The sequence below is a fragment of the Monomorium pharaonis genome, chromosome 1 (assembly GCF_013373865.1).
Source record: "Monomorium pharaonis isolate MP-MQ-018 chromosome 1, ASM1337386v2, whole genome shotgun sequence".
Classification (NCBI taxonomy): domain Eukaryota; kingdom Metazoa; phylum Arthropoda; class Insecta; order Hymenoptera; family Formicidae; genus Monomorium; species Monomorium pharaonis.
Window position 1 is genome coordinate 37,341,773 of NC_050467.1, and position 24,195 is coordinate 37,365,967.

Here is a 24,195-nt window from a genome sequence, read left to right on the forward strand (position 1 = left end):
CGCACGCATTCCGCAATAGGTATAGGAGATCTGATATTGAAAGTAGACGGTACGTGACAGTAAAAATGATAATTTGACTTGCACAATCGCGTCTGGCATTCTTCTTCTCGCTCAGTTCGTACAAATAATATGAATAGTCACCTAGAATAACAAGATTTCGCTTTCGCATCGTAATTACATTTGCATGCACTCAGTAGACCGCTAACTGAATTTTCGCTAACCAAATGATTTAGTAGGAATAATCACGTTAACCGTTTTACTTCAATTAGCGTTCGTTTGCGTCAACCATCAAACCGAAATGTATTATGCATATATATCAGAGTTTAATTGTTAATCCTTTCTTTTATTTTTAAAATATATAATAATAAATTATAGGGTACCAAAAGATATACGATATCTTATCATTTCACCGACTTTATATCACAAAATTTCTTAGGTCTTTAAAAATAATTTTAATTTACGGATTCGTTCATAAGGTTTACAAAATTTAAGATTAAGAAGTATGACATTTATATGTACTGCAAGAGTTAAGTAAATGAAAAATCTCAAAATTAATTTGGCAGAAAGTCAAGGTTTTTTTTTTAGAACTTTTTAAATATTTTTATATTCTCTTTAAAAATAATATAATTTATATAAATTTAAGTAAATGTTCAGAAATGCAGCATGAATTAATAATTAAGCTCATAATTTTTAACACGGACGATAATTTTAGTACCGTATCTCTTTTCATGTTACGAATCCGGTATATTTCATATTAATATCGCGCGCTCATTTGAAAAGTAGAACAGAGAGCTCGATAATCGCGTGAGAAATCTGCCAAAAGATTTGCCACGAAATCGAAGAAGCTTATCGGCTTTGTCAAAAGGTACGGCAAGTAAGACGGTGTGTTTCGTTTGACGTTCCGAAGAGAAAAAGGGCGGGCGGGGTTCTTCATAATTCAGAGACGGTGCCGCTGTGAAAGTGCCGTAAAGTCCGACTCGGAGTATCTTTCTCCCTCCGGCCGTGCTCTGTCGCGCGGCCTAAAAATTTTTCATAGCCGCCATAAAGGAGCGGGTGGCGCGCCACGGTTACGAGAAATATCGAGGGCTGACGCTTCCTCGCCTCTTCGCGGCGAGCGAGTACGTAACGCGGATTGCGTAGAAGAGAGAGAGAAAGAGAGGGAGAAAGATCGGTCGGCTGCCGTGTGGATAGATCACATAGGAGTCGTGCGGCACGACTTTGGAGCAGCTCCAGCCGAGTGGAGCCGATGTTGGCCGAGCGACGCCGAGCACGGCTGAACGCGGCAACGCGCGTCAGAGGGTAACAGTCGTGCCGCGGCCTCCAACGAGGGAGGTCTATGCAATCGTCGTTCATTGTCGCTCAGTGCATCCAGTCAGTCCGCGACGCGTGCTCCTTTTGTCTTTGGCGATTCAGAGTTTGATCAACCGCGGCTCGATCATGTTGTGACGGATGTGCAGCGGTGTGTCGCGTCGCGTCTGCAATTGCTCTCCGACGAGAATGTACGCGCGATAGCTCCCAGCTACGTCGACTCCGAGCAACAGATGTGACCATCGTACGCGTCTCGTTCTTTATATTTAGTTGACCAAGATTTTCTCAGTTGGTAACTCGCGCACGCACGACGACGCTCCGAATTCGGACAGCCGCAGTGTTGCATTCCTCGTTAAGAAGCGTCGTAACAATAACAACGCGCGACGAACCTCGGGATGTGCCGCCGATGAGAGATAAGAAACGTTTAAATGGCGTAGATAACGTGATCACCAGATGCTCAGGGAAATGAGAAAAATCTTGTAAAATTTGCGTCATCAACGAGACTCGTTCGTCGTTCGAAGGACTTACCTGCAACTTAAGGGCATCGGATTATACAGAGGGAGTAAAAGGCGGCGGAAACAGAATTCCTTTGTCCCTTGAAGCAGCGCGGAAGAAGAAGAAGGAACGAGGAGAGAGGCTACAAGAGAGAGAGTAAGAGAGAGAGAGAGAGAGAGCAAGCTGAACGCGCAAGCAACACGCGGTCGAATTTCTATCTTGGAGTGTACCTGCCACAGGAACAGGACAAGGACGGCGAGTGAACCGAGAGGAAGGGAGCGAGAGAAAGATAGAGAAAGAGAGACGCTTTACACACGCCGGTGAACGGCCGTCGTTGTCGTTGCCAGCGGCAAAGGGCAACAACCACGTTGCGGCCGGAGACTCTACCTTCTTTTTCTACTCAAGGCCAGAGCGTCGCGGTCCACGCGGCGGTCCTTTGTAAGTTTTGTCAGGGCCCGGATTGGACATACCGGCGGTGGAGTGACAGTTTTCGTGCGCGAAATGTTCCGAAATTGGCGGAGGTAGAGCGGACCGCGAGGATCACGTTTCTCGACAGATCGAGAGAAGGAGGAGTGAGAGCGAAACGGGGAGCGCGACAAGGATAGTGAAAAGGTGTTTTTATTTTTCTGTGAGCATGCAGAGGCAGAGGCTACTACCGGACGCCATGACAACGATAGTTAGGGCAGCTGTTCTCGCAGCTGTCCTGGGACAGCTTCTGGGTCCTAGCGCGGCCACCAGGCCCGCCGGCGCTCACCCCGGGCACGCGTATTTCGAGCAACCGTGCTGCGGACGTTCTCACCTCAGGCATCACAAAGGTGAGATAACTCTGAATGCTCCCGCTGTTTACGATTAGTGGCGCGTCGTAAAAAGAAGTGCATTAACATCGCCCGACGATTGTGTTCGCCTCAATGACCGTAGGGTCATTGTGTGATTATTGGGTAGATACCTATGGTCAATGAGCATTAGCCAGTGGTTGCCTGGCGATATTCGTGTGAATACGAAATGTATCCCGAGCCAAACCCAGCTCGTTTCGGTTACGGTAGGCCAGGCTCGGGGCGGAAGCGGAAACGGAAGAGCGAGGCGATAGCGAGACCGATAGCGGTGCCACGTGGTATCGTGATTTTTCCTTTTCTCTCATCGACCGCGTCGAATGTTGCTGCTCGCAGCGACAGACGCCGGTTTCTCGTCATGTTCCTCACGCACGCACATTTCGGGTGATAATTGTATGCAGGAAATTCCGAACGATAGTTGTAATCCGCGCTGGAATAAATTACGCAATACTCGTTACACAATGTTGATACCAGCCGAAAGGAACGCGAGGCAAGGTTGAAAAATGGATTTCACATATTGCTATTTCACATGTAAGATAGATAATTAATAGCGTAGGTATTTTTTAGATTTTATTTGCCAATGGAGTGCGTTTTATTTGCTCTTTTTGCTACCTATTTTTTTATTTATAACGAAACGTTTGTAACGCGTTTTATTCGCGACAACCGATGGACAATTGCTATACAACTTTTACATATACCAGGATATTGATCGTGATTAATTTGCAATCCTCCAAATTAAATATTGTGACTTCCGGGACCGTTTTATTGCGACCGACCAGCCATTTGCAGTACAAATTGTGCGAACGAGCAAACTCAATCGCTCACACCTACGTTTAATGAAATACAATCAGCGTATTTGATGCAGGTAGACGGACTTTACGCGAAATTAATCACAGGAAACTTTACTCCTCTTTTTTTTTTCGAAATTACGTGTTTTATCAGTGTGGCAGTAATTTTCTCTGTAAAGACTCGCAAATTGTAAATTTTAATTATTCTTCGTTGTTTCGTTCGATCTATGATGTGCGACCCTCGCCGGGCAAAAGTTGACAAAACCGCCGATGGTTACGGCTCGCTTGTCGCGACGTGCGAAAAACACTTTCCGCGGCGATACACACCAGGGATTAAATTCCCCGGCGTTTTTCTTGAGGGATGCTGACCGACCCCTTCTTTATCCCATCTCTTTTCTCGCTTCGCGCTAAATCGTTTAGGAGAACGGACGGTACGAGTGGAACATAAAAACGTACGTACCCCGGGCAACGAAATGCCCGTTAGCATACATCACCAATATTATCTCGGGGAGTGCCCTGCCACGCGATATTACCGGGGCTTAGAACGCCCGGGCTGACTTCATTATGGTGTCGGGGGGAGAGAGAGAACCGTCGAATGGAATGTGGAATGGTCGGTTGGTTGGTTGGTTGGTTGGTCGGACGGTCGGTTGCCCGCCTGGTTGGCTGACTCGCTGGTTCGCTGGCTGGCTTGCCGGCTGGCTCTCGGGCCAGCCGTGGAAGTCGAGTCGAGTGTGGAGAGAGCGTCGTCGGTGCGTGCCGGCTCTCGCGTGTGTTACGTAGCAGGAGACCGCATGCTGGGGAGACACGCTGCTTACGAGCGTCTTTCTCTCTCTTTCACACGTACACAAACACACACACACATACATACACAGCCGTGTAGGTACGCACGCGAGTAACCTGCGCGCGTACCCGAGTCTTCTCTCTGCGAGCGTAGCATTTTCTGGGGGGACTTTTTGGAGGATTTGCGGCCGGACTCCGCCGGTCTGTTTTCCTGTCGCGCCAATGGCGGAATTTTCATTACAATGGCGCGGTTATTGTCCTTGTAGGGCGTCGCTCTTTCCGGCGGGATACGCGCGCGCGTGTAGGGTGTACGCGGAATGCCGGTTTCGCGTTCGCGCGGAATATTTGGCACGAAGTTTCATCGGGGCTTCGTGATGCGCCGCGGCGTACCCGCAACTGGTAGCGTTCCGCGACGCTTGTTTCGGAGTTATCGTCGGCTAATTGTGTGTAGCTATGCGTTCCGCGAATGCTGAAGGAAAACCGACAATCGTCGGGCGAGAACGCTTCTGCAGGAACGCGAATACGTTTAATCTTACTTTGCGCGACTATGTCTGGAGTATGACGTAAATTCCGGCGTGCATGATACGCAGGCGGACACTTCTGCGTATACAGTCGTTATTTGATCGTCTTCAGCGTTACGCTCGCGCGATAAGATACTCGGATTTCGCAAACAGTTCTTGTCACTCGAAATATCGGTGACCGTTGAGAGTTTCAAGCACGCACTGGTGCACTCGTTCACGAGATTCGTCATCGGCCGACGGCGTCGTTGATTGATAGCGTCGTGAATACGCTCGATAATTAAAGCTCGATACATGTACCATATATATATAGTATACATATATTGTATTCAAGCACAACACATCGCATTGATCTAATCTATACTTGCGGGCGGGCGTCTACACCACGAAGCGATCATGCATTCTAAGCCCTTCGTATCGGATCTCCGGTAACTAACGGAACGGATATTAATTTCGCCGGGCTTCTCAAACCGATCTGCTGATCCAATTTGCACGCATATTTGACATGTAACCCGTCGTACATGTGAGCGTGTAACGAAGTTGCACGAAACTTCGTGCGCGACTACGTCCCGTTGTATTAAACTGTGCCTCTTCGAAAACCTCACCGTTAACCTTTCACTTAGAAAAAAAAACGCGTCTATTTTTAATCTCGATTGCTCATCGCTATTTAAATCGTCCTCTGAACGCACCGCTTGGCTAAAGTGCACATATGGAATGCAATAAATATTGCTGATGTTCAGTTTTTTGCGATTAGTCTTTTGCAGCCGATACTTTTTTTTTCCCCTGGCAGATTACATATTCCTAATTCGTCGGTAAATCCGAGAAGTTCGAGTGGCAATGCTCTCTTTGCGCCGCATAGAGATTTGCGAGCGATGTTTGCGCAAGCAACTGGGCAAAGAGAAGAGGGAAAAGCGAAGGGAGGAGCGCGGTCGTTCGGCCGCAGTCGTGAGTACCGGACGACGGACCGCTGCGAAAGTTTTCCTTTGGTCGCCCGAAGGTCCTAAAGATTTTCGAGATTAAAAGCTTCGCGAATCAACTGCGTCGCTACCGGTCGTCCGATTCAGCCTGTCTGTCTGTCTTTCCCTCTCTCGCACGTTCGTTATCGTTTCCGTTAAAGCTACGTCGTAATGAGCGACCGCAGCTAAGACTCATCCGGCACGCGGTATTCCGGAGCCGCGCATTCCTGTGGTCGGCGGGGGTCAGCATGAATGTCGAGACACTGCCTTTGGAAAGCCGGCGAAGTTAGACCATCGGAATCAGCCGGGAGCTCTCGTATACCCGCGGCGCGCGGGTTAGGGTACACCACGGTCGAATTATTCCCTTTGAGAGGGCCCGCGCGTCTTGCTCGCGTTTGCGCCCGAGTGAAAGAGCGGAGCACACAACCCTTGCCGCGGACTCTTGCAAATTATCCTCCAAGTTTTCCTTTAGATTCGCTGGCGCGCGTTGAGTGGGGGGGGGGGTGGGAGCGAATCTTCGGTCGCGATCGGACGAGCGAGGCGTCGCGACGGCGGAAGACGCGACGCTGCCGCGCCGTGGCAAAAAAGCGCCGGGGGATTCGATTAAGTCCTACTATGCATTATTCGTGCCGTTCTTAGCTGCGCTTCCAGCTTTTTATTTCGCTTTTCTTTTTCTCGCCCGCCGATTCTCTGGAAGTTCTCTCGCAGAGGTAAAAAAGCACGCGAGACGTGGCGTATCGTGGGGACGGGGGTTGCGAGGCGTCGGATAAAGGGCGCCGGTTGCGCGCGCGGAGGTCGAGGACGACGCGTAGCGCGAAGACACGATCCAAGTTCGCGCGATCGTTGTGGGCGTGCACACAAAAGTGGGAACTTTGTTGCGAAATCCCGAGTTGCGGGCGAAGTGTTAGTGCAAATCTGTGCCCAAACTGCGAGCAAGATAGCCGCCTGCGATCGATTCGCGCGCGAGCGCGAGGAATACTTCGTAACTTCTTCTTCTTCTTCGTCGTCGTCGTCACCGTCGCCGCCGCTTTCACGTAATCGCGTAGCGTTCTCGAAGTAGTAGCGTAGTAGCGGTGGCGCGGCGGCGGCGGCGGCGACTTGCCGGGGTATTACAGCCAGGTAGAAAACGAAGAACGATGAGTTTTCGGCCGTTTAACCTAAACCCGTCGCGTGAGCTTTTGCTTTAATCGCCGTTTTAATCGGATTCGAGAAGCTCGTACGAATTTTAATTCCCCGTCCGCATACAAAGAGTTTTGCAAGTGCGAATTAAATTAAACAGGCTCTTCTCTTTCCTTTCCTTTTTTTTTTCGCGTATCGCGTATAGTCGGCCCCGCGTATGTTTGACAGCTTACACGTTTCTCGTCCGAAAGGAGCAGTTTTAGTGTAGTGTTGGCTTTCATTTCTTTTTTTTTTTTTAATCTAGAGCGAAATCCGCTCGCGACGTAAACTCCGGCGCGGCGCGGCGTCCTGCATGCTCCACGAAACGCGGAACAAAGAGTACGCGAAACACGACGGAGGCTGCGAGCGTGTCGAGAGATGTTGGATATTCCAACGACAGGATTACGTGCACTCTGAAAGATCTAGCGAGAAGAAACGAGAGAGAGAGAGAGAGAGAGAACAGAGGAGGTAGATCTTTCCTCCGTCCGCTTCTCTTGTTCATTCTTTTTCGCTCTTTTATAGCTCCACAAAACACTTTGTACTTGGCGGTGTAAACGCGCGAAAGTACAATGCCTGCTCGTGAGACAAGACGATTTCGTCGCCGTGAATATCTTTTCGCGGATTAAGGGGATAATGAGGGTATAACGCGCTCGGTGTCTCGGATGTTCCGACGGCGGTCTGCCTTCGGACACTGGAGATTTTCACAATGATGATGCGTAAAGGCGAAAGCGAGACGGATTACGCAATAGCGCTAAAAAATTCAGGCCATTACGCCTCTACCTTTCAATAGTCTGATCGGCGTATCGATATATCGATCGAATAACAAAAATAATCAGGAAATGTCTTCCGCGTGTTTCATAGTGTGCAAGAGGAATACGGAAATGAGAATGCTTTCCTCGTCATTTACGTGATTCGGAAAGGATTACGGTGCCATCCTGGCAATTACGCCCAACGAAGAGTATGATCAGCGCCGGTAATAACCGTCGTAAGATCATCGTATATACACGGAGAATCCTGCCGTTTCTGATTAAATTAATGTTATTTGTCGAACGTGGGCGTATTATTTCGCCCGTCTGAGGGCGGGCGCGAAATCTCGTCGTCGGCGCGGAATCTTGCGCGTCTTAGTTTTACAGCCAGGTGGATAAGTCGTTGCCCGTCGCGCTGTAAACCACACGCGGATATTACATTCTTGTACGACGAGTACTACGAGCGGCCCTCGAGCGGCGGATCTTAACGGCGTCTTAAGTTCTTTCACGCTGCTTAACGAGATTCCAACATCGAGGCGATTACCTTCGGCCGACACATCCGCGTACGCGGTTGCGTTGCGTTCCCATCCAATCGGCACTTTCGCACACACGCAGTCAAGTGCGTGTGCATGCACTACCGTGGCTTTTTTGTTGATGCAGCCTGGTCCCCGAAGATTCTTAACGACAGATACTTTGGGAAGTAGCAGACGTGAACGTAAGAAACGGAAATAAATCGGAAGTAAATGCGTGATCTTATGACATCACGTAGAGATAATAATTGTCAATTACCGTTTCTTTTATCGTCGCGACTAATAGATCGACATTGTTTTTTAAATATTTTAGTTTATTTTAATTTTAATTTTAGTTAGTTATATCTTTATTAGATACATTTCTAATGTGTATTAGCAGTGTGAAAGGCTATTAGAAAAAATTCTTTTGTGAAAAAGGAAAGATGAAAAATAGATCAGTTTTCCGATAAAATACACTCGAAAAAAACGATTTTGCTAACACATAAAAACTTGGCTAGATATAGATCTGAAAATAATTTCTATACAACTATTAAAATATGGTTATTTATAACGCTTTATTAATAAAGTGTCAAAACTTTTTGCAGTTTATTAAATTTGACGTTCTATATAATTTTGATGGACCAATGAAAAATTATTTTTAAACATTTCAACAAAAACCATTTTTTCTATATGTGGATTCTCCTGGACTCTTGTTTTGATTTTTTTTTAATATTTTGTTCATTTTTTCATTTATTTTTTAAAAATTAAATTTAAAAAGAAAAATATATTAACGTTGAAATTATATTTTTTATTATTTTTGTGAAAAGTTACAGATATGTTTAAATATTAAAGAATTAAATTTTTAAGTCGGTTTCTCGAATTCAATAATATATGTTATTTTTTTCCATGCGCGTTGAAAGAAATTTTAATATAAAATTTTAATATAGTTAATTTTAATATGGTTAAAATTCTCATCTAATTTAAACTCATTTCTGTGGTTGAATTGCTTAGTTTCACACTAAAGCATCTATATTTAACATGTGCATCTAGTGAAAATTAAATTGAATGAAATTTAAATTATTTAACTCTATTTTAGCAGAATCTATCAGATCTATAGAAAAAATAACTCAAATTCGATATAAAATTCAACACTACACATATCTGCTATGTTTAAATATTTTATCTGTTTATTTTAATAGCTATTTTCTAAAAAAAAAAGCACAATGCTTTGCGCTTCATGTGTTTTATTTGGGAATAAAACGAGATAAAGCTAAATAAATAAAAGCGTGAAATTGATAGCAAAATGAAATGGAACAACATGAATCTATTACGAGGTTGTTACATTCTATGACAAATGCAAATTTAAATGGGAGGCAAAGTTATCATATCCCCTGTGTTTCAATAATCTCAAGTGAGCTTCAATAAGATCTCTGTTGCGCTTCGATGGCAGGCAGGCTAATTGTCCTGTATCAATAAACGAGGCACAGAGATATAGTTGATAGGGGGACCCACTGTTATCGGAATACTTCACCGTGCAAACAGAGGGTTAGTCACCTAATCGTCCGGTCCCTCTTCCACCCTCGGAGCGCACGCACGTACCAAATCCCCGATATAAGTCGCGCAGCACTCCATGAACCCTCGGAGCCTTTCCACGTATTCGAAGTTATCTCAACTCCACCCTCTCGAATAGTCGGGGACGATATCTGTTCGTCACAGGAATTTCAGACCGCGTGGTTTCAGCCGTTTGCAGATCGTAGAAAAAGCGAGAAAAAGAGAACAGGTGAAAGGGAGAGAAAGAAGATGAGAGAGAAAGAGGGACAGAAACAGGAAATTGAATCTCGCTTTATCTCGAACGGCGATATTGAAAAGAAAAAAGATGACGAGACCTCGCGCCGAGAGCAACCGCACTTTTCCTTCGTGTTCTTCACCGACCGAATAAATTGTTACGACTGATATCAACACATCCGCGATACAAGAACTACCTTAGCCGTTCGCCACTCGTCTCTTGTTGCTGTTCTCTGGTCGACACGTTAGACTACATTTTTTTTCTCTCCAGTAGCTCTCTCTAATTTGGAAATCGTATCCTGTAATTTTGCACTTTTTTTTATATTTCACTTTAATCTTTACAACGTTCCTCCATTCACACATATCAAACAATTAAGTTTATTTACTAATTTATTAATGATTATTTTAATTGCCTTTTCCAAAAATGTGTATATCTCATTAATATAATAGAATTTTCTATTTCTTTCGAGACGTACAGTCAGGAAATGAAACGGATGTGTAAAGATCGTTTCGATTCATCTAGCGACGTTTCGCGTATAAATTTACGATTACATTCAACCCGGTTCTTATTCGTGAGCGGCGAGGATTTAATTACACTAACGACCGGCAGTAAAAAGCAGCCGACGCGCCGTCGTCGCGGAATTCGCACGCAATTACCGCGATCTCGAGGGTCAGGTATACGTACACTTGCGGAATACTTTGGACTTTTGTAGGCGATAGTTCGCTCATGCGTCCGTCGTACGCACAAACCACCGTGAATAATCGCGTGCGAACTTATCTCGCATGCATGCGTTTCGTGCACCGAGTACTACGCCCTAGTCCTACACCGAACATCCGGTCAAAGGACATTAAGCTGCGATTACGATTCAAGAATACGAAGTAAAAAAAAAGGGGGTAATTGCACGACGACACATATGGTAAATTAGAGGCTTTTAACCGTACGAGTTTTCTGTTTGTCGTGATGCACACGCATAAGGGACGCATTTGATAAGACACATTCGTTTCTTTATTATCACGTTTCTCGGTTTTGAAATACGAGCGGCGCAACTCTGCCTTTTCTCCCTTCGCGAAACTTAATAATATCATTTATATTATTTAATGAATATTGACATTGCGCGACTTTGGATTACTTAACGGGCCGAGCTTGCTAATTTATTCAACGTGAAATTAATCGCAGTGACTTTGATCGAAGTCGTTGAAAAGTACGGCGCCGGCAGAACGTAAAGTATATCTTGCGAAAAGTGCGAGGGAGGATATCGCGCCCTTCTCTTGGAGCTGGCCGTAATTGGAGCCCGATATATCTTAATTACTTTAAAGTTTATTATTACTTTGAGACGTCCAGACGGCATAAAATCGTAGAAGGCACAGTCTGGCCTTCAAGGCGCAAATGTCCGACCGGCGGGAGCTAATTACTTTACAGCCGCGTCCTGTGCTACAGGTACGTATTACGACCCCAGCCAAATGTTTGCGCTGGCCGCACGTTCTGTCTTTGTCAACAGTGGCCGTGCATTACGTGAGATTGTAATTTCCAGACTGATGCTGCCCGGGGAATTACAGAAACCAACATTCGGCCCCAAAAAGTTTCGTGACAACTCGTTCAGCGACGAATGATAATGATAGGGTTCCCTAAAGTTAGGGAGCGCAAAGTTTTACTCTCAGCTCTCCTGCTTCGTGACCGACGTGTTGATCGAAGGTGAAGAGGAAGTTTTGGGGATGCGCGTTCGCGAGGGCGAAGGCGAGGGCGATGAAGCTCGCTAGCAACAAAGGGGAATTGGAAACTGGCTCCGTTTGGAAACCACGCGCTATCGCCGCGAAACGAAAAAAAAAAAAAAGTATTATAACCGTTGCCACGGGGGCGATAGTCGACCGGGCCAGTTAATGCTTCGTAATGGCCGGACGAAAGGGCCGGGGATCGCCCCCTTAACGACCTGTACCAGCGTGCGTAACATGACCGCATGGCACCATCAAATCCGATGCCGATGTATACAATACCGGAACCACATTGTCGCGCGAGACCCTCTACGTAAGCTCGCTGTAAAAATTATGTACGATTCTGGGGGCAATTCTTGGGGTCATACAAATGTGCATGGAAATTGTTTCCATTCTTTCTCTCGTTTCTTTGTCGTATAAAGTTACCTTAGACGTAGGTGCAGTGAATATTGTATAAATAATTGTATAAATACGTTTAAATCGCTCGATTATAATTTCCCTACGATTTAAATAAAACAGGTAATCTCGCTACGTTGTTACCAAATTAATGTCTGTTTGGTACGTAATTGTCATGAAAGAAAGAAACGTATAATTATTAATAGTAGGGTGGTGGAAACGATACGATCGCAATTATTGACATGGCAAATATAGAATCGAGAATATTTTGCGCGCTTAATTAAAACACAACACAGCCGAATTGGGGAGGTGATCCATTTGGATGCAAATTAATTGTTTCGCAATATACGGACAAATTGTTATTAATAAATTATTCTAATTAAAATTCTGATCATTTGCGGATAGTTGAAATATAGCAGGAACGTCTATAGCCTGTGATAATTAAAGTATATAAATCCGCACGTATACGCACGAGTTTAAAATTGGCGAAAATTAGCAAGTATAATGGAAATAAATTGCATAATATGAAAATTGCAACGTGTCCGCGCGGTTTTTTGTACGATGTAATATCATCTCAGACATTATAACGAACAGCCAACCCCCTTCTTGCCAGCGTTTCCATATATCTTTCTCATTTCTATTTTTCACTTGCAATTTTCCGGAAAATGGTACAAAGATTTTAATTTGTCCGTGAAACACACAAAAAGCAGCCAGGTTCTGCCATGGACGGCGTATACGTGTATACGTGTTGGCACGCGTGAAAACACCGAGCTTCTTCCTATCTTTCCGACCTGTACTTGCAACATTGCATTTCTTAATTGTTCTCTAACAAGAGAAGTTGGCACTTGGCACGGTTTGTTGGCCTGTCTCACCTCTTTCCGACACCCTCGACCCACTCCCAAGAAACACTACCGCTACCCCCGTTCTTCTTGTTCATCTTACTCAACCCCGAAGGAGTCTAGCTCGACCATGTTACAAAGTGATTAGTCGAGTAATACTGCCAGGTTCGCTCTCGTTGCGGTATGTCCTTAATGTTGCGCTGGGTTTGCAGCTGCAGCTGCATTTCGCCTTCTCCAATCCTCTTCTTCGGAACTTTGAAGCGCGATCGATCGCTCCGGGATATCTAGCGGAGACCATTTCAGGGTAATTATGGAACGTACCGCGACATGCCAATATAATTTTAGGAAAATAATTATGAACATTCGAAACTGTGCTTTTGCGAGTCCTGCAGATATCTAGGACTGAAATCAGAAATGTAGATTCCTTGATTATTGAACCGTTAACTTCTCTATGAATATAAATTACTCAACCGTCGTGCTCCGCGTTATTTACATCTTTGTTTGCGCGCGACGGTGTCGAGTTTACGCGCGCAACTTTATATTCAGTTACACAGTGTAATACATAACAAAGCATTGTAGAATATCCAGTAACACGTTACATTCCTGATCTCTCGAAAGCCGATCAAAGATTTTCGCGTCTCCCTCTCTCGTTCTCTTTCTCTCTCTTGTACCTCCACTCGGAAATTATACATGCGTACGCGAATCCTTTTTGGCGGCCATCCGCTTACATTTCTCTCGTGCGCGGACAGCGGAGCCCTCGCGGTCGCAACCAACACGATTCTCGTTTCATCGGTGGGAGTGCGCGGCCTGTAGCCTCTTCTCCAACGCGCTTGATTATCCCACCGCCACGCCGCCGGAACGAAGGACGCTCGTGGGAATGATTTCGACCCTGCACAGCCGACGCTGCCGGCGACGGCGTTAAAGCGGTTATTTCGATCGGCCGCCCTTATAAATTCGCGGGCGGTTGTTCCGGCGAGCGTGAAACGAGCTCAAGTGCTAAGACGATACATGTGCCGCGCCCTGTCGTGACGGAAACGTTGGCGCGGGGACACGTGTTGATTACCACGTAGAGGAATATAGATGACGAAATTATGATAAGCCGCATGCCGACGGTAATAATTATTTATGACGTGCTCTCGTTGCTGAAATAAGTTTCTAACGCGGCGAAGCGTTTTCGGAAAAGCGAACTCGCGCGTAGGACGAAAACTCGAATTATCGAAATTTTGCGTTGCAAATACGCCACGCGGCGGTGGCGGCATCTCGTTAAACGTTGCGTTCGCTCGCGCGGTAATCTCGGTGAAAATCACGGAAATTACATGGGTTGGCGCATTTCTGCGGGATCGCGACGCCGCCGCCGCCGCCGCCGCCGCGGCGGCGAAACTGCATTATTAGCGAAATCGCAAACGGCGAGGGCACAAAAGGCGAGCTCCGCGCCCGAATTAGACCGGTCTCGTTGACCGTAAGGGCCGCGTGGAGCAGCAACCGAGTAGGAGAGACATTGTTAAGAGGCAAAGGAGGGAAATTGTAAACGCGGTATTGCTAATAAGTTTCCTCGCGAAATGCTCGCGCTCGCATTCTGCCGTCGCGAGCATATTTCGCTTCCTTACGTACGCCACCGAGACGGTTTTAAACCGGGCGAGCGGGTAATTAGCAGACTGCCGTCGGCCGTTCCCCGCGATGGGAATAAATTTTGGCCGTAAGCAGCCGTGAAGTCGGCGTTTAATTGTAACCCGGGTTCTACCTACGTACGCGAGACGTCGCCTCGCCGTTCCGGCTGTGCTCCTTCGCGTGTGCCTCCGTCGTCCGAACTCGCGCACGATGGGACCGACCCGCCACGCTCCGAGAACACGAACCCGTGCACCGCATCTCGTGCCGAGAAAACGCCGGCAGCCTCTGCGAGTTTAGCTTGGCGCAAGCTTCGGTAAATCTTCGGAAAAGGCACGTACTCGCGCTCAAAGCGCCCGAAACGATAATAGGATACTGGCGTTTCTCTTTCGCGCGTGCATTAACGCCTGCCCGGGCGGAACAATCGTTAGCTCGTTCGTCGTTATTTAAACCTCAACAATTACTTTAACAATAGCATTTCGTTTTATGGTATAAAATGACAATTTTGTTATAAAACTCTAAGAAAGTAGTGTCAAGTTTAATATATTATGGCTCGGCGTTCCGGAAAAGCTGAACGTAAGCCGTGAAAATAGGGAATAGCAAAAATTGCGAATGATAAATTGGAATAATCGGAAAATTTCGTTCCCCCTTGCTGGCAAATTACTTTATTCTCCGCGCTGTTTACTGGTAATCATACAGCTATTTTGCCTGGAGACTCTTGGCGAGAAAAAAAGAGTTTCCTCTCGTACCATTTCCCGTTTCCCATCGTTCGTACTGTCGCCCCCGTTGATCCGCCGGGTAAATAGCAGTTTTAATTAAATTTCAAATTATTTCCCGAAATCCCCATCTCTCTCGTCGCACTGAAAAGAATGGTCTTCTCTGGTTGGTCGCGCTTCCGTTCTGTGGCAAAATTTTTATTCATTTACGTAGAAAATTACGAATAGATCACAACATATTCGGATACGCGGTTTTACAATACTACTTGAATTTGGTTGAATGTTATTGAAATTTTTATAAAACTCTGCGAGATATAAAGTAGAGTGGCTTTAAGAAAAGAGTATTTTTTAATCTTGCGATTAAGCGTACGATGGGGTTATGTATTATGCATCACGAATTATCGAATACCGAGGAAAAAAAAAATATAATTATGATAACCATTAGAAGCGATGAAATTATTTTATTAGTATCAAACTTTCGAATAGTCTTTCTGACCCCTGGGCGTGAACGTGAGCGGGTGCTCGTTAAACTTTCGCCTTATTACCAAGGAATACCTAACTTTCTGTGAACGTTGATGATTATCGAACTCTACTGAAAGTGAATATCGAGTTATTCGATTATTTTAACGATTGCCTTCGATTCTCTCTTTTCCGATACTTCGAAACTACTCCCCTTCTTAATCGATCTCGACGTGTTGTAATTTCATCCATTGCCGATAAACTAGTAGCGGTTTAGCTTAATTTCGCTGTCAACATTAATTCACTGAGTTCATTTTAAATATCCCGATGGGATGATCCACGACGTCGTCGCGAGATATGCAATGAAATTAAATGTCTGAAGTGCTGTGAGCATCGTATAAATAAATTTTGTAATTTATTACAGTACCGTTGATGCTAATAATTTGGTGTAATTTGCGAATCTGACGTTCCGACTGCACATGCCAGCTACTCGGCGAAATGCGATTAAGAGAAATAACGAAGCTTTCATTAAAACGGCGCTTTAAATACCTTCAAAATAAATCCACACACTTTAAAGTGCTATTTCTATTGCTGTCAGAACTTTATAATCAGACACATCAATGTAACAGTAATGAATATGAAAACGCTATGTAATTCTATTTAAATATTATTAGTAAGATACAAAAGTTAATCAAATTATTTAATTTTTTATTTTCAATTTGTTTAATTACTTCAGTCACTGTAAAATTTTATAATGTAAACGTTCGCTTACGTTTGTGTAAGTTTATTTAATAGGGCTAGAAGTTGCTAAGTTATGCGCGAAGCGTCTGAGAAGTGCGTGTGAATATTAGTGAAGATGCAAATTTCTTATCGAGAAAGTACGAACGAGAGGTGTTTCTCGCCAAAGTTATACGATATACCCGGGTATCACAAATTTAAAGTCGATATTGCACGAATGTCTGAAAGCATGCCAGTGAAAGTATGAATTTGGTGGTTACATCCGAACGCTAACGGTGATGTAGCGCGGCGAACGAGCGAGTGGAACGACCCGCAGACTGTTCGGCATGACGAACGATCTCGCACTCCGTTTCGGGCCGCTCCTCCAACCGGTGAATTACGCACGATCCCACGGCGAACATTTCGCCGGCACATAAACTCGCTATCTCGTCTTGGCGCTCTATGGTTACGTCGTCCGCGTGTAGACGCGCAGTTGTAACGGAGGCCGCGTCGTACGAAGTGCGAAATCGTCGACGCGCGCCACGCGGATTTACGAGAACGCGAGAAGAGGGATCTTCGCAAAAAGTAACGGGATAAATGGACCCGTTGATGCTTGATAATTCCTTCGCAGTGCGATTCGCGAATTCCGGTAGACGCGGCTCCAGCTGCACGTGCCAGCTGCCGCGAGATGGATTAAAAGCGATCGAGAGAAATATCAATGCTTTTACTATTTATGATTCTTTTCGAACGTTTTCGAACAAAATAAATTTGTAAGTAATAATAGCTATATTTTTCTCTCTTCTATAATTAATATACAACTTATAAATAATGCGAAAGAGAAATATATATATATATATAGATTATTTTTTGGAAAGTAAATATAATAACGTTTACATTTCAAATCTATACGTAGACTATTTCCATTGCTATTTTCGATATCAAAAATCCATAATTCAATATTATCTCACTATTATATCCGGGGCAGATATGAATACAAATGTATTCTATTTCTAAAATATTATTAACGGAATGCAATATTTATAGATTTTGATATTTATATTGCATTTTTTAAAGTATTATGTGATATAATAATACTTAATCGAATTATGTGACGATTCTTATTAAAGATAATTTAAGGGAAACTATTTGAAGAAAAATTTATTTCTAATCTTTATACAATTTGTATGTTTAAAAATAAAGCGGACTGAATAGCTAGCTAGGTTGTTGTATTGTTTCGTTCACATTCTCGGAAGTTTTTACATTTTTAGAATATGATGAATAAGATGCAAAAATGTGAATTAATTAAGCATGCGAGCGACGTGAATAAATTCGTCGACATTAATGTCTCGCTGATGATATTATTTTTACGAACGAGCCGCGAAAAACAGGCCCGATAGCCCGCATTAATTAAAAATAACAACGGGTTCTCTGGCCGAATGTGGAAAATGTATGTATAGAAATTTGCCGCGCCGCGCGACAGCGGCAATTAAAATGTTTTTTTTTTTGTTCGCAGCGAGCTTCAGCCGGATACTGGGCGCGTAACACGCGTCGAGCACTCGGCCGTACGTGCGTAACACCGAGAGCCGGTGTGTTTTGTGCGTCGTCGACTCTTTAAAAACCGACATTAAAATTCCATTAAATAGACGTACTTAACACTGGCACCGCCATCGCAAAGGGAATAGAGGAGAGAGAGATATATTCGTGCGCGTCATACCGTGTACCTCTATACCTCGCAAAAGTTTTTTTCCCCTCTCCTTCTCTCTTTCATTTTTCGTTCTTTTTTTTCTCTGCTCGCAAAAAAGGACACGGAAATTTTCATTCGCTCTCATCATCCGTTGCGGCGCGTCGTCTCCTTCGAAAGTGGTACTTTTCGCCTCTTTTAGAAACCGTTTAATACCACCAGATTTTTCTCTCTTTGCTTTACTTTACGGCGGAGTGAAATGGAAGGCAAAGCGAGGGGACAACGAATAGGGCTATGCGAAACATTAGTAACGAAATAATTAATCCTGAAATATGCGGCGTTACTCATTTTACGATACAAAATACTATTTATCATTCAGTTTTATTTGTTATGTCGAGTCTAAACGTAGCGCGTGTTGCATCTGCTTCTAAGTCACACGCCATATGCTGCCACCATACGCCGTGAAAAGCGTGTTCTGCTGTTAGGGGAAGGGAGGAACAGAACCAGATATTTTCCATTTCCAGAAATAACCGAGCGTGAAGGTAGCACCAGAGACTTTAATGACTCATCCGGTATGCATTTCGGCGATGACCTATGAACCGACGAATTTCACGAGTTGCCGAACCGTCGATCCCCAAAAATAGAATAAAGATTTTAGAATTTAGAATTGCGCATACTTTAACCGCAAAAAGCGTTAAAAAAAAAAAACAGCATCTTTTTAAACTCAACCGCAAGCGAAGGATTGAGGATGTTTATCACACCAGCGCGTCGCGTGTGTCGCGGTATGTATATTTACCACGTAATATTGTAATGCACATCGTACATGAGTGCACAATCTTCCCCACGGACAAGATAAACTGCCGGTTTTCCCAGCCTGCCGTGGCTCTGAATTATGGATTTCTGGTACGAGTGCTGTACTTTGCCTTCACGGAACAGCCACACGAGTACCGGAGCCACTGACCGCGGTTGAGAAAATTCGATATTCGATGTGCGGGATGTAGGTTAGATGTTACAGGGTGAACGGCGAGCGAAAATATTGGGGGCGTGCATATATGTATGCGAGGGACTCCGAATTGCCGGACAAACTTTACGCCTAATTTGCGATGGACGCAGCTCGTAACTCCCCGGTTATAACATGGTGGTACTGGCGCTGATTTTCGTTCCATTAAACTACCACGAATGCCCGCGCGCTGCGAAATTTCGTTTCCGTCGTGCGCGCTATACAAAGTAATGTCGTCGAAATGCGCGGCCGCGTATCAAAGCGTTGCGCGTATTTCGTCTCGAAATGGGGAGAACCGGTAACAGCCGGCGATTATTATATTTCGTCCGTCGTCCGCGCGCGCCATGTGGGTCAATCGGAAGCTGTCAGTGGCCGTGATAGATTTCGCTTCTGGTTCTCCTTATCGGACCTTCTTATCGGTTCCTATAGGAGACAGCATGACGAACGCAAGTGACGCGAATGGATCGCGGTGTGATTAGCTGCCGGAGTCCGCTGGGACGATTCGTGAAACTTCGGCCGCCTCTCGTGGGACGGCACTTGCGAGTCGAGCTGCATTTTCGAGCTTCTTTCGGGCCGAGGTCCTATTCGTAGATTGTCGATTGCCCCGACAAACTTTCGATTCGCTGCGAAATAACAAGTCTCAACGTCTCTCGAGCTTAGAGCCCGTAAGAGATTTTTATGTGGTAAGTCCCTTTCGTTTTTCCCGCTCACCGTCGTTATTTATCGTCCGATGAGAGGAAATCGGTCTCTTAACGCTTCGCTCGCTCCTCACGCGTCATTTGCGGCCGCTCGTAAATTCCATTAATCGCACTCTCGTCGTCGGTTATCGCACAATCGGACAAGGGTGAAGAAACCGCACCGGAAGTTGCGTGCGATGCGCGCGCGAGGATATCGCGCGATATTACACACATCGCGTTTCACGGGGATTGCGGAATGGCAACGGGCACAGGTATCAAATAAATCGCTGCGCGAATGGATCCAATTCCACTCGGAAGGGAAATAGGAAGGAATTACTAGTCATTTCAACTGATTTGTCCAAATCTACCTCTAGCGCGGTTATGAAAATCCGATTATGAAACATTTGTCAGTAATTGGTAGAAGCTCATATGCGAGCGGTACAATGTTATTTCGTTCGAAAGCTGGAATTTCACGTCAAGATGTACACGTTTGAATAGCGAACGTGAAATCCTGCAAGTCTAATTATTAATTATGACGGGTTATTTTCGCTCATTTTATCATTTTATGCGGTCCAATTGTGCTGCCTCCTCCCCCCTCGAGGAGCGTGAAGTAACAATCAATATTTATAATGGATAAAAGTATACGATAATAGCCGCTAAATATACTATTGTTGCGCGTTTTCTTACAATCGCGCCATTGTTCTTTGATTGCGGTGTTCCGTTTCGCGCGCGGCCCACGCATTTTCTTTAATAATACCGCGCGTGATTCACCGCTCCAAGTCGACGATCATCTCGCAACCGGTATCCGCGCGGGTCTTTTGCACGACGTAAGGCCGCCATATATCGAGACACGGCGGCCGCATACATATTCATGAGGCTAGATGGAGTCGAAACGGGCGGAGAGGATCGGCCTAATGAAGTTGTTGTCTTCTTGGAAAACAGGGCGAGCCGCGGTGGCTTTGGGCTCCCTTTCTCCTTCGTATATCATCTCTCTTCTCGCTCCTCTTCCGTCGTGCCCCCTTCTTGGATTTCTCGGCCGAGGGGCCGCCGCCTCCTCGTTCACCTTCGCCCGCAACCTCGTCAACCTCGTCAACCTCGTCAACCGCGCTGCGGTCTCTCGCGCAGCCCGTTGTTGTCGACCATCCGCGCCTCGGACCCGTTCCACTAAATTGCTTGATGTCTTATTTGCTTAGTCCCTCGGCGAGCCATCGTCTTCGCGATGGGACGTGTCACGTGGCTTTATTTATGTTCGCCGGCGATTCAAAGAGACCGACGGCCGTAATATATCGTCGACCACCGTCCGTCGTTAAGCGGATGTTGCGCGGCTACCTGCTTCACGCATCCAGGTGAATTCACGCGCGCCTGAGTAAGATAGAATCGGGAACGGGTGCGGACGGAAGTTGGTTGATTAGTATGCAGACGTGACAGATGAAGATGTAGGATTTTTTTTATGAACGTATGAAATATATCGTCAGCACTATGGGACGAGAATTAACTTGAAAATGAACTGCATCGCGAACTAAGTTCATCGCCCGTCTCCTGCAAGATCTTCTATTTGTCCGTGATTCTTGTCACGTACGCGCTGTAGATATTAGTCCAGATATTAGTCCTAGTTTTCGTCGAGACTTTTCCACGACTTTCCCGTGAAACGGTGTCCACTTTCGTGTGTCGAGTAGGGAGGGTTGGAAAAGTCCGTGGGAACCGACGAGTCGTAAGGAGGAGAAGCGTCGCGTATCGGAAGGACGGCCGTTATTCGCATTGACGTCTTCCACGAATTGATGCACGATCAATTTCTCGCACGAAAAGATGGACGTTGCGCACTCCTTCCTCCCTCCGCCCTCTCCGCATCCCTCGTGCTCGTAAAACACGCGTGACGTCATCGCGCTATCTGTGCCGTACAATGAGGCCCTTCTCATGCGGTTGCCACTGGCCCAGCTTCAGCTTGTATAATAGCGTGACTATCAACTGGCACGCAGACGCCGATATTCGACCATTATTGGACAGTAAACCGAGACCGTTTAACACGATATTTATGGAGGAGTCTCATGCGTTGCCGGAGCTGTAGCTGGAGCGAACCGATAGTACTTGCGCGGATATGTATATGCGGGGCGATGTCTCACGGGCCATCTAGCAATATCGAATGTCGATTCCCGGCGAGCTACGTGTACGAGTTTGGTAAGTCTCCGGTATTCAAGAGGGATAAAACAAAAACGCGCGACTCGAATTTCGTCGCGGGAGCTAACGAGAATTTTCAGGCCCGTATTCGCCGAGCTGGTGGCTATATTCCGTAACTTTATTAGCGAAACAGCGACGAAACTTTCTTCTAATTGATTTTCCGCCGGTGCTGATTCAACTTGCAATTTCAGTACCAAGTTTCTAACTTTCTTATAAAATCTAATTTGTTTGTAAATCATTAAATTATGCGCGTCGATAATAAACGGCCACGAGTCATTATGTAAAGCTTAATAAAGGTAGCCTGACGAATTATTTATATCTCCAACATCCTGAAAATTAAGACGTGCTCCGGTTTTATGGTATTCCGGCATGGAAATATTACTCTATGTTTAAGCGGCACTTAATCACGCTCACGAAAAGTCGTAATAAGAGCCGCCCGACATCGATTAAATTTTTTGCTGATATCAGCACGCATTGATAATATTTCCTAGGACGGGCGGCTCCTCTCCACGGATGCTATTAATCATTTCTTACATCGCACGAATTGTCGACGGCAGCACAAAGTTGGCCAAAACCTTCTGGCGCTAAACGCGTGCGCGTTAAAAAGCAACTCTCGTCGTTGTTGTATCTCGCGAAACTTCTTTCCTTTAGGTGATGTCGGATGCTTGAGTTTCCTTCGTTAGTATAGCGCGAGGTGTTTTCTTTGTGCTCGAGGAAGTTCATTAGCGGCAACGTGGCTAACTTTGGTCCCTTGCGGTCAGAGTGTCGCCATTCTCCTAATGCCGGCAACCACTTTAGTCGCAAGCAGTCCAGGCATGTAGGCGTCCTACGCGTCGCCGAGAAAGGAAATGAACTTGGAAGAGTGTAATATGAACTATAGCATATACCGTTAGGTGTTTCGCGCACACAGATCTTGGTTATAATTGTTCTTGGAATATTCAAATAATCCTAGTTACACACACGTACGATTCTATTTGTAACTCTGTGTGTCGGTGAATCTGCAGCGACCTACTTTCGGGATGTCCGGTTAACTTGACTTTATAGAAAGCGGGAGGAAGAGTGGGCGTTTGGGAGATGTGGGAGTACCTCCGCGTTTTGATTACGTCGTGTTGTTTACGTAAGGGCGACGCGCCGGGAGTAAAGCATTAAATATAGAGCGTTCACGGCTAAACAAACGATTAACTCGTGGCTTAACCAGAGCTTATACTCGGGCGCTAACTAGGGTTTATGTTTATGCGCACGGGCTCGCTAACTAGTTCTCCGCCGGTCTCGAAACAGTGACATAGATTGTAGGCTGCAACTCATAAGTGACGTATCGATCGTTGCATGGATGTTGGAAATTCTCAGGATAGAATCGGGAGCAAAATGTCACGTGTTCAGCCAAATACACACATACACACACATGTACCGGAGATACCTCAAGAGAGTATTAACTCCATTACAAAACTATATTTTTGGAGCGTAGAATATTCGCGTAGATTTCAAAACCGATAAGGACTGCTTTCAATTATTCGTCAGAAATTATTTAGACGTATCTCTATTTAGAGACACGTTTAAAACTCTCAAATGTTGTCTTTTAATGCGATTTTTGTGGTTTGCATATTTATAGTTTTGGAAATATTTTGTGAAAAATTGTCGGGAATGTAATTGTTTTCTCATCTCAGTTTATTAACTTTTAATCCTTTATGCAGCATCGTTACGGTATGAGCATAATAAATTCCATTCGCCCGCTAGCATTCTAAATTAATATCCCATCGTGGAAAACTCGATGGTGGATTAGTGGTTGCCTCCGGATGCAAAACTCGGTCGCAAGTTTCGTCCACCTCATTTATTTATGATCAGTATATAATCCGCCCCGTTGTGCACGCCTTAATATTCCGTCCTCGTTTCGTCAGCCGTGCTTTCAGCGCGAGCTGTCGTGAATGCAAAAGCACCGATAGTTCACCCAAGACGTCACGAGACGATAGACGGATAGACCGCCAGACAGCACTACGCGGATGCCTCTTGTAATTATCCGACTCGTACGTAGCTGTAATTCTTGCGAATTCATAGCCGTCGGTGCATTGTGCGTTTCACTGCAGGATGAAAATGGATCCGCCGAGTTTGATGAAGTGAATTAGCCGGGCCGTTATAGCATCGCGGAGATATCCTGTTTATGCGCAGGGTGTTTGTTAATTGAGAGGGTGCAAGCAGAAAATGGACGATCCCTCTCCCCGTTATGGGATAAGTTGATTCGCAAGAATAGCTTTTTCTCTCGACACAACCGCTACGTTTATTTAATTATTTGTTGTCAAAGTTTGCCGAGCTACCTACCAGCCGGTTTTCCATTGTTTACGGATACAAGTAA

At 45.3% G+C, this 24,195-nt stretch overlaps 1 protein-coding gene across 8 annotated transcripts in view; it reads left to right on the top strand.

The window, feature by feature from the left end:
• LOC105833132 (semaphorin-2A) overlaps positions 1-24,195 on the top strand; it is a 325,878-nt gene that overhangs the window by 191,632 nt on the left and 110,051 nt on the right. The window contains exon 1 of one of the 8 annotated variants that reach the window (XM_012674604.3): positions 663-2,618. The exons of the other annotated variants lie outside the window; for them this stretch is intronic. Coding sequence (XP_012530058.2) covers positions 2,438-2,618 — 181 coding nt within the window. The 5' untranslated portion in view covers positions 663-2,437. Of the gene's footprint in view, positions 1-662; positions 2,619-24,195 lie in introns of those variants that run through there. 8 annotated transcript variants of the gene reach the window in all.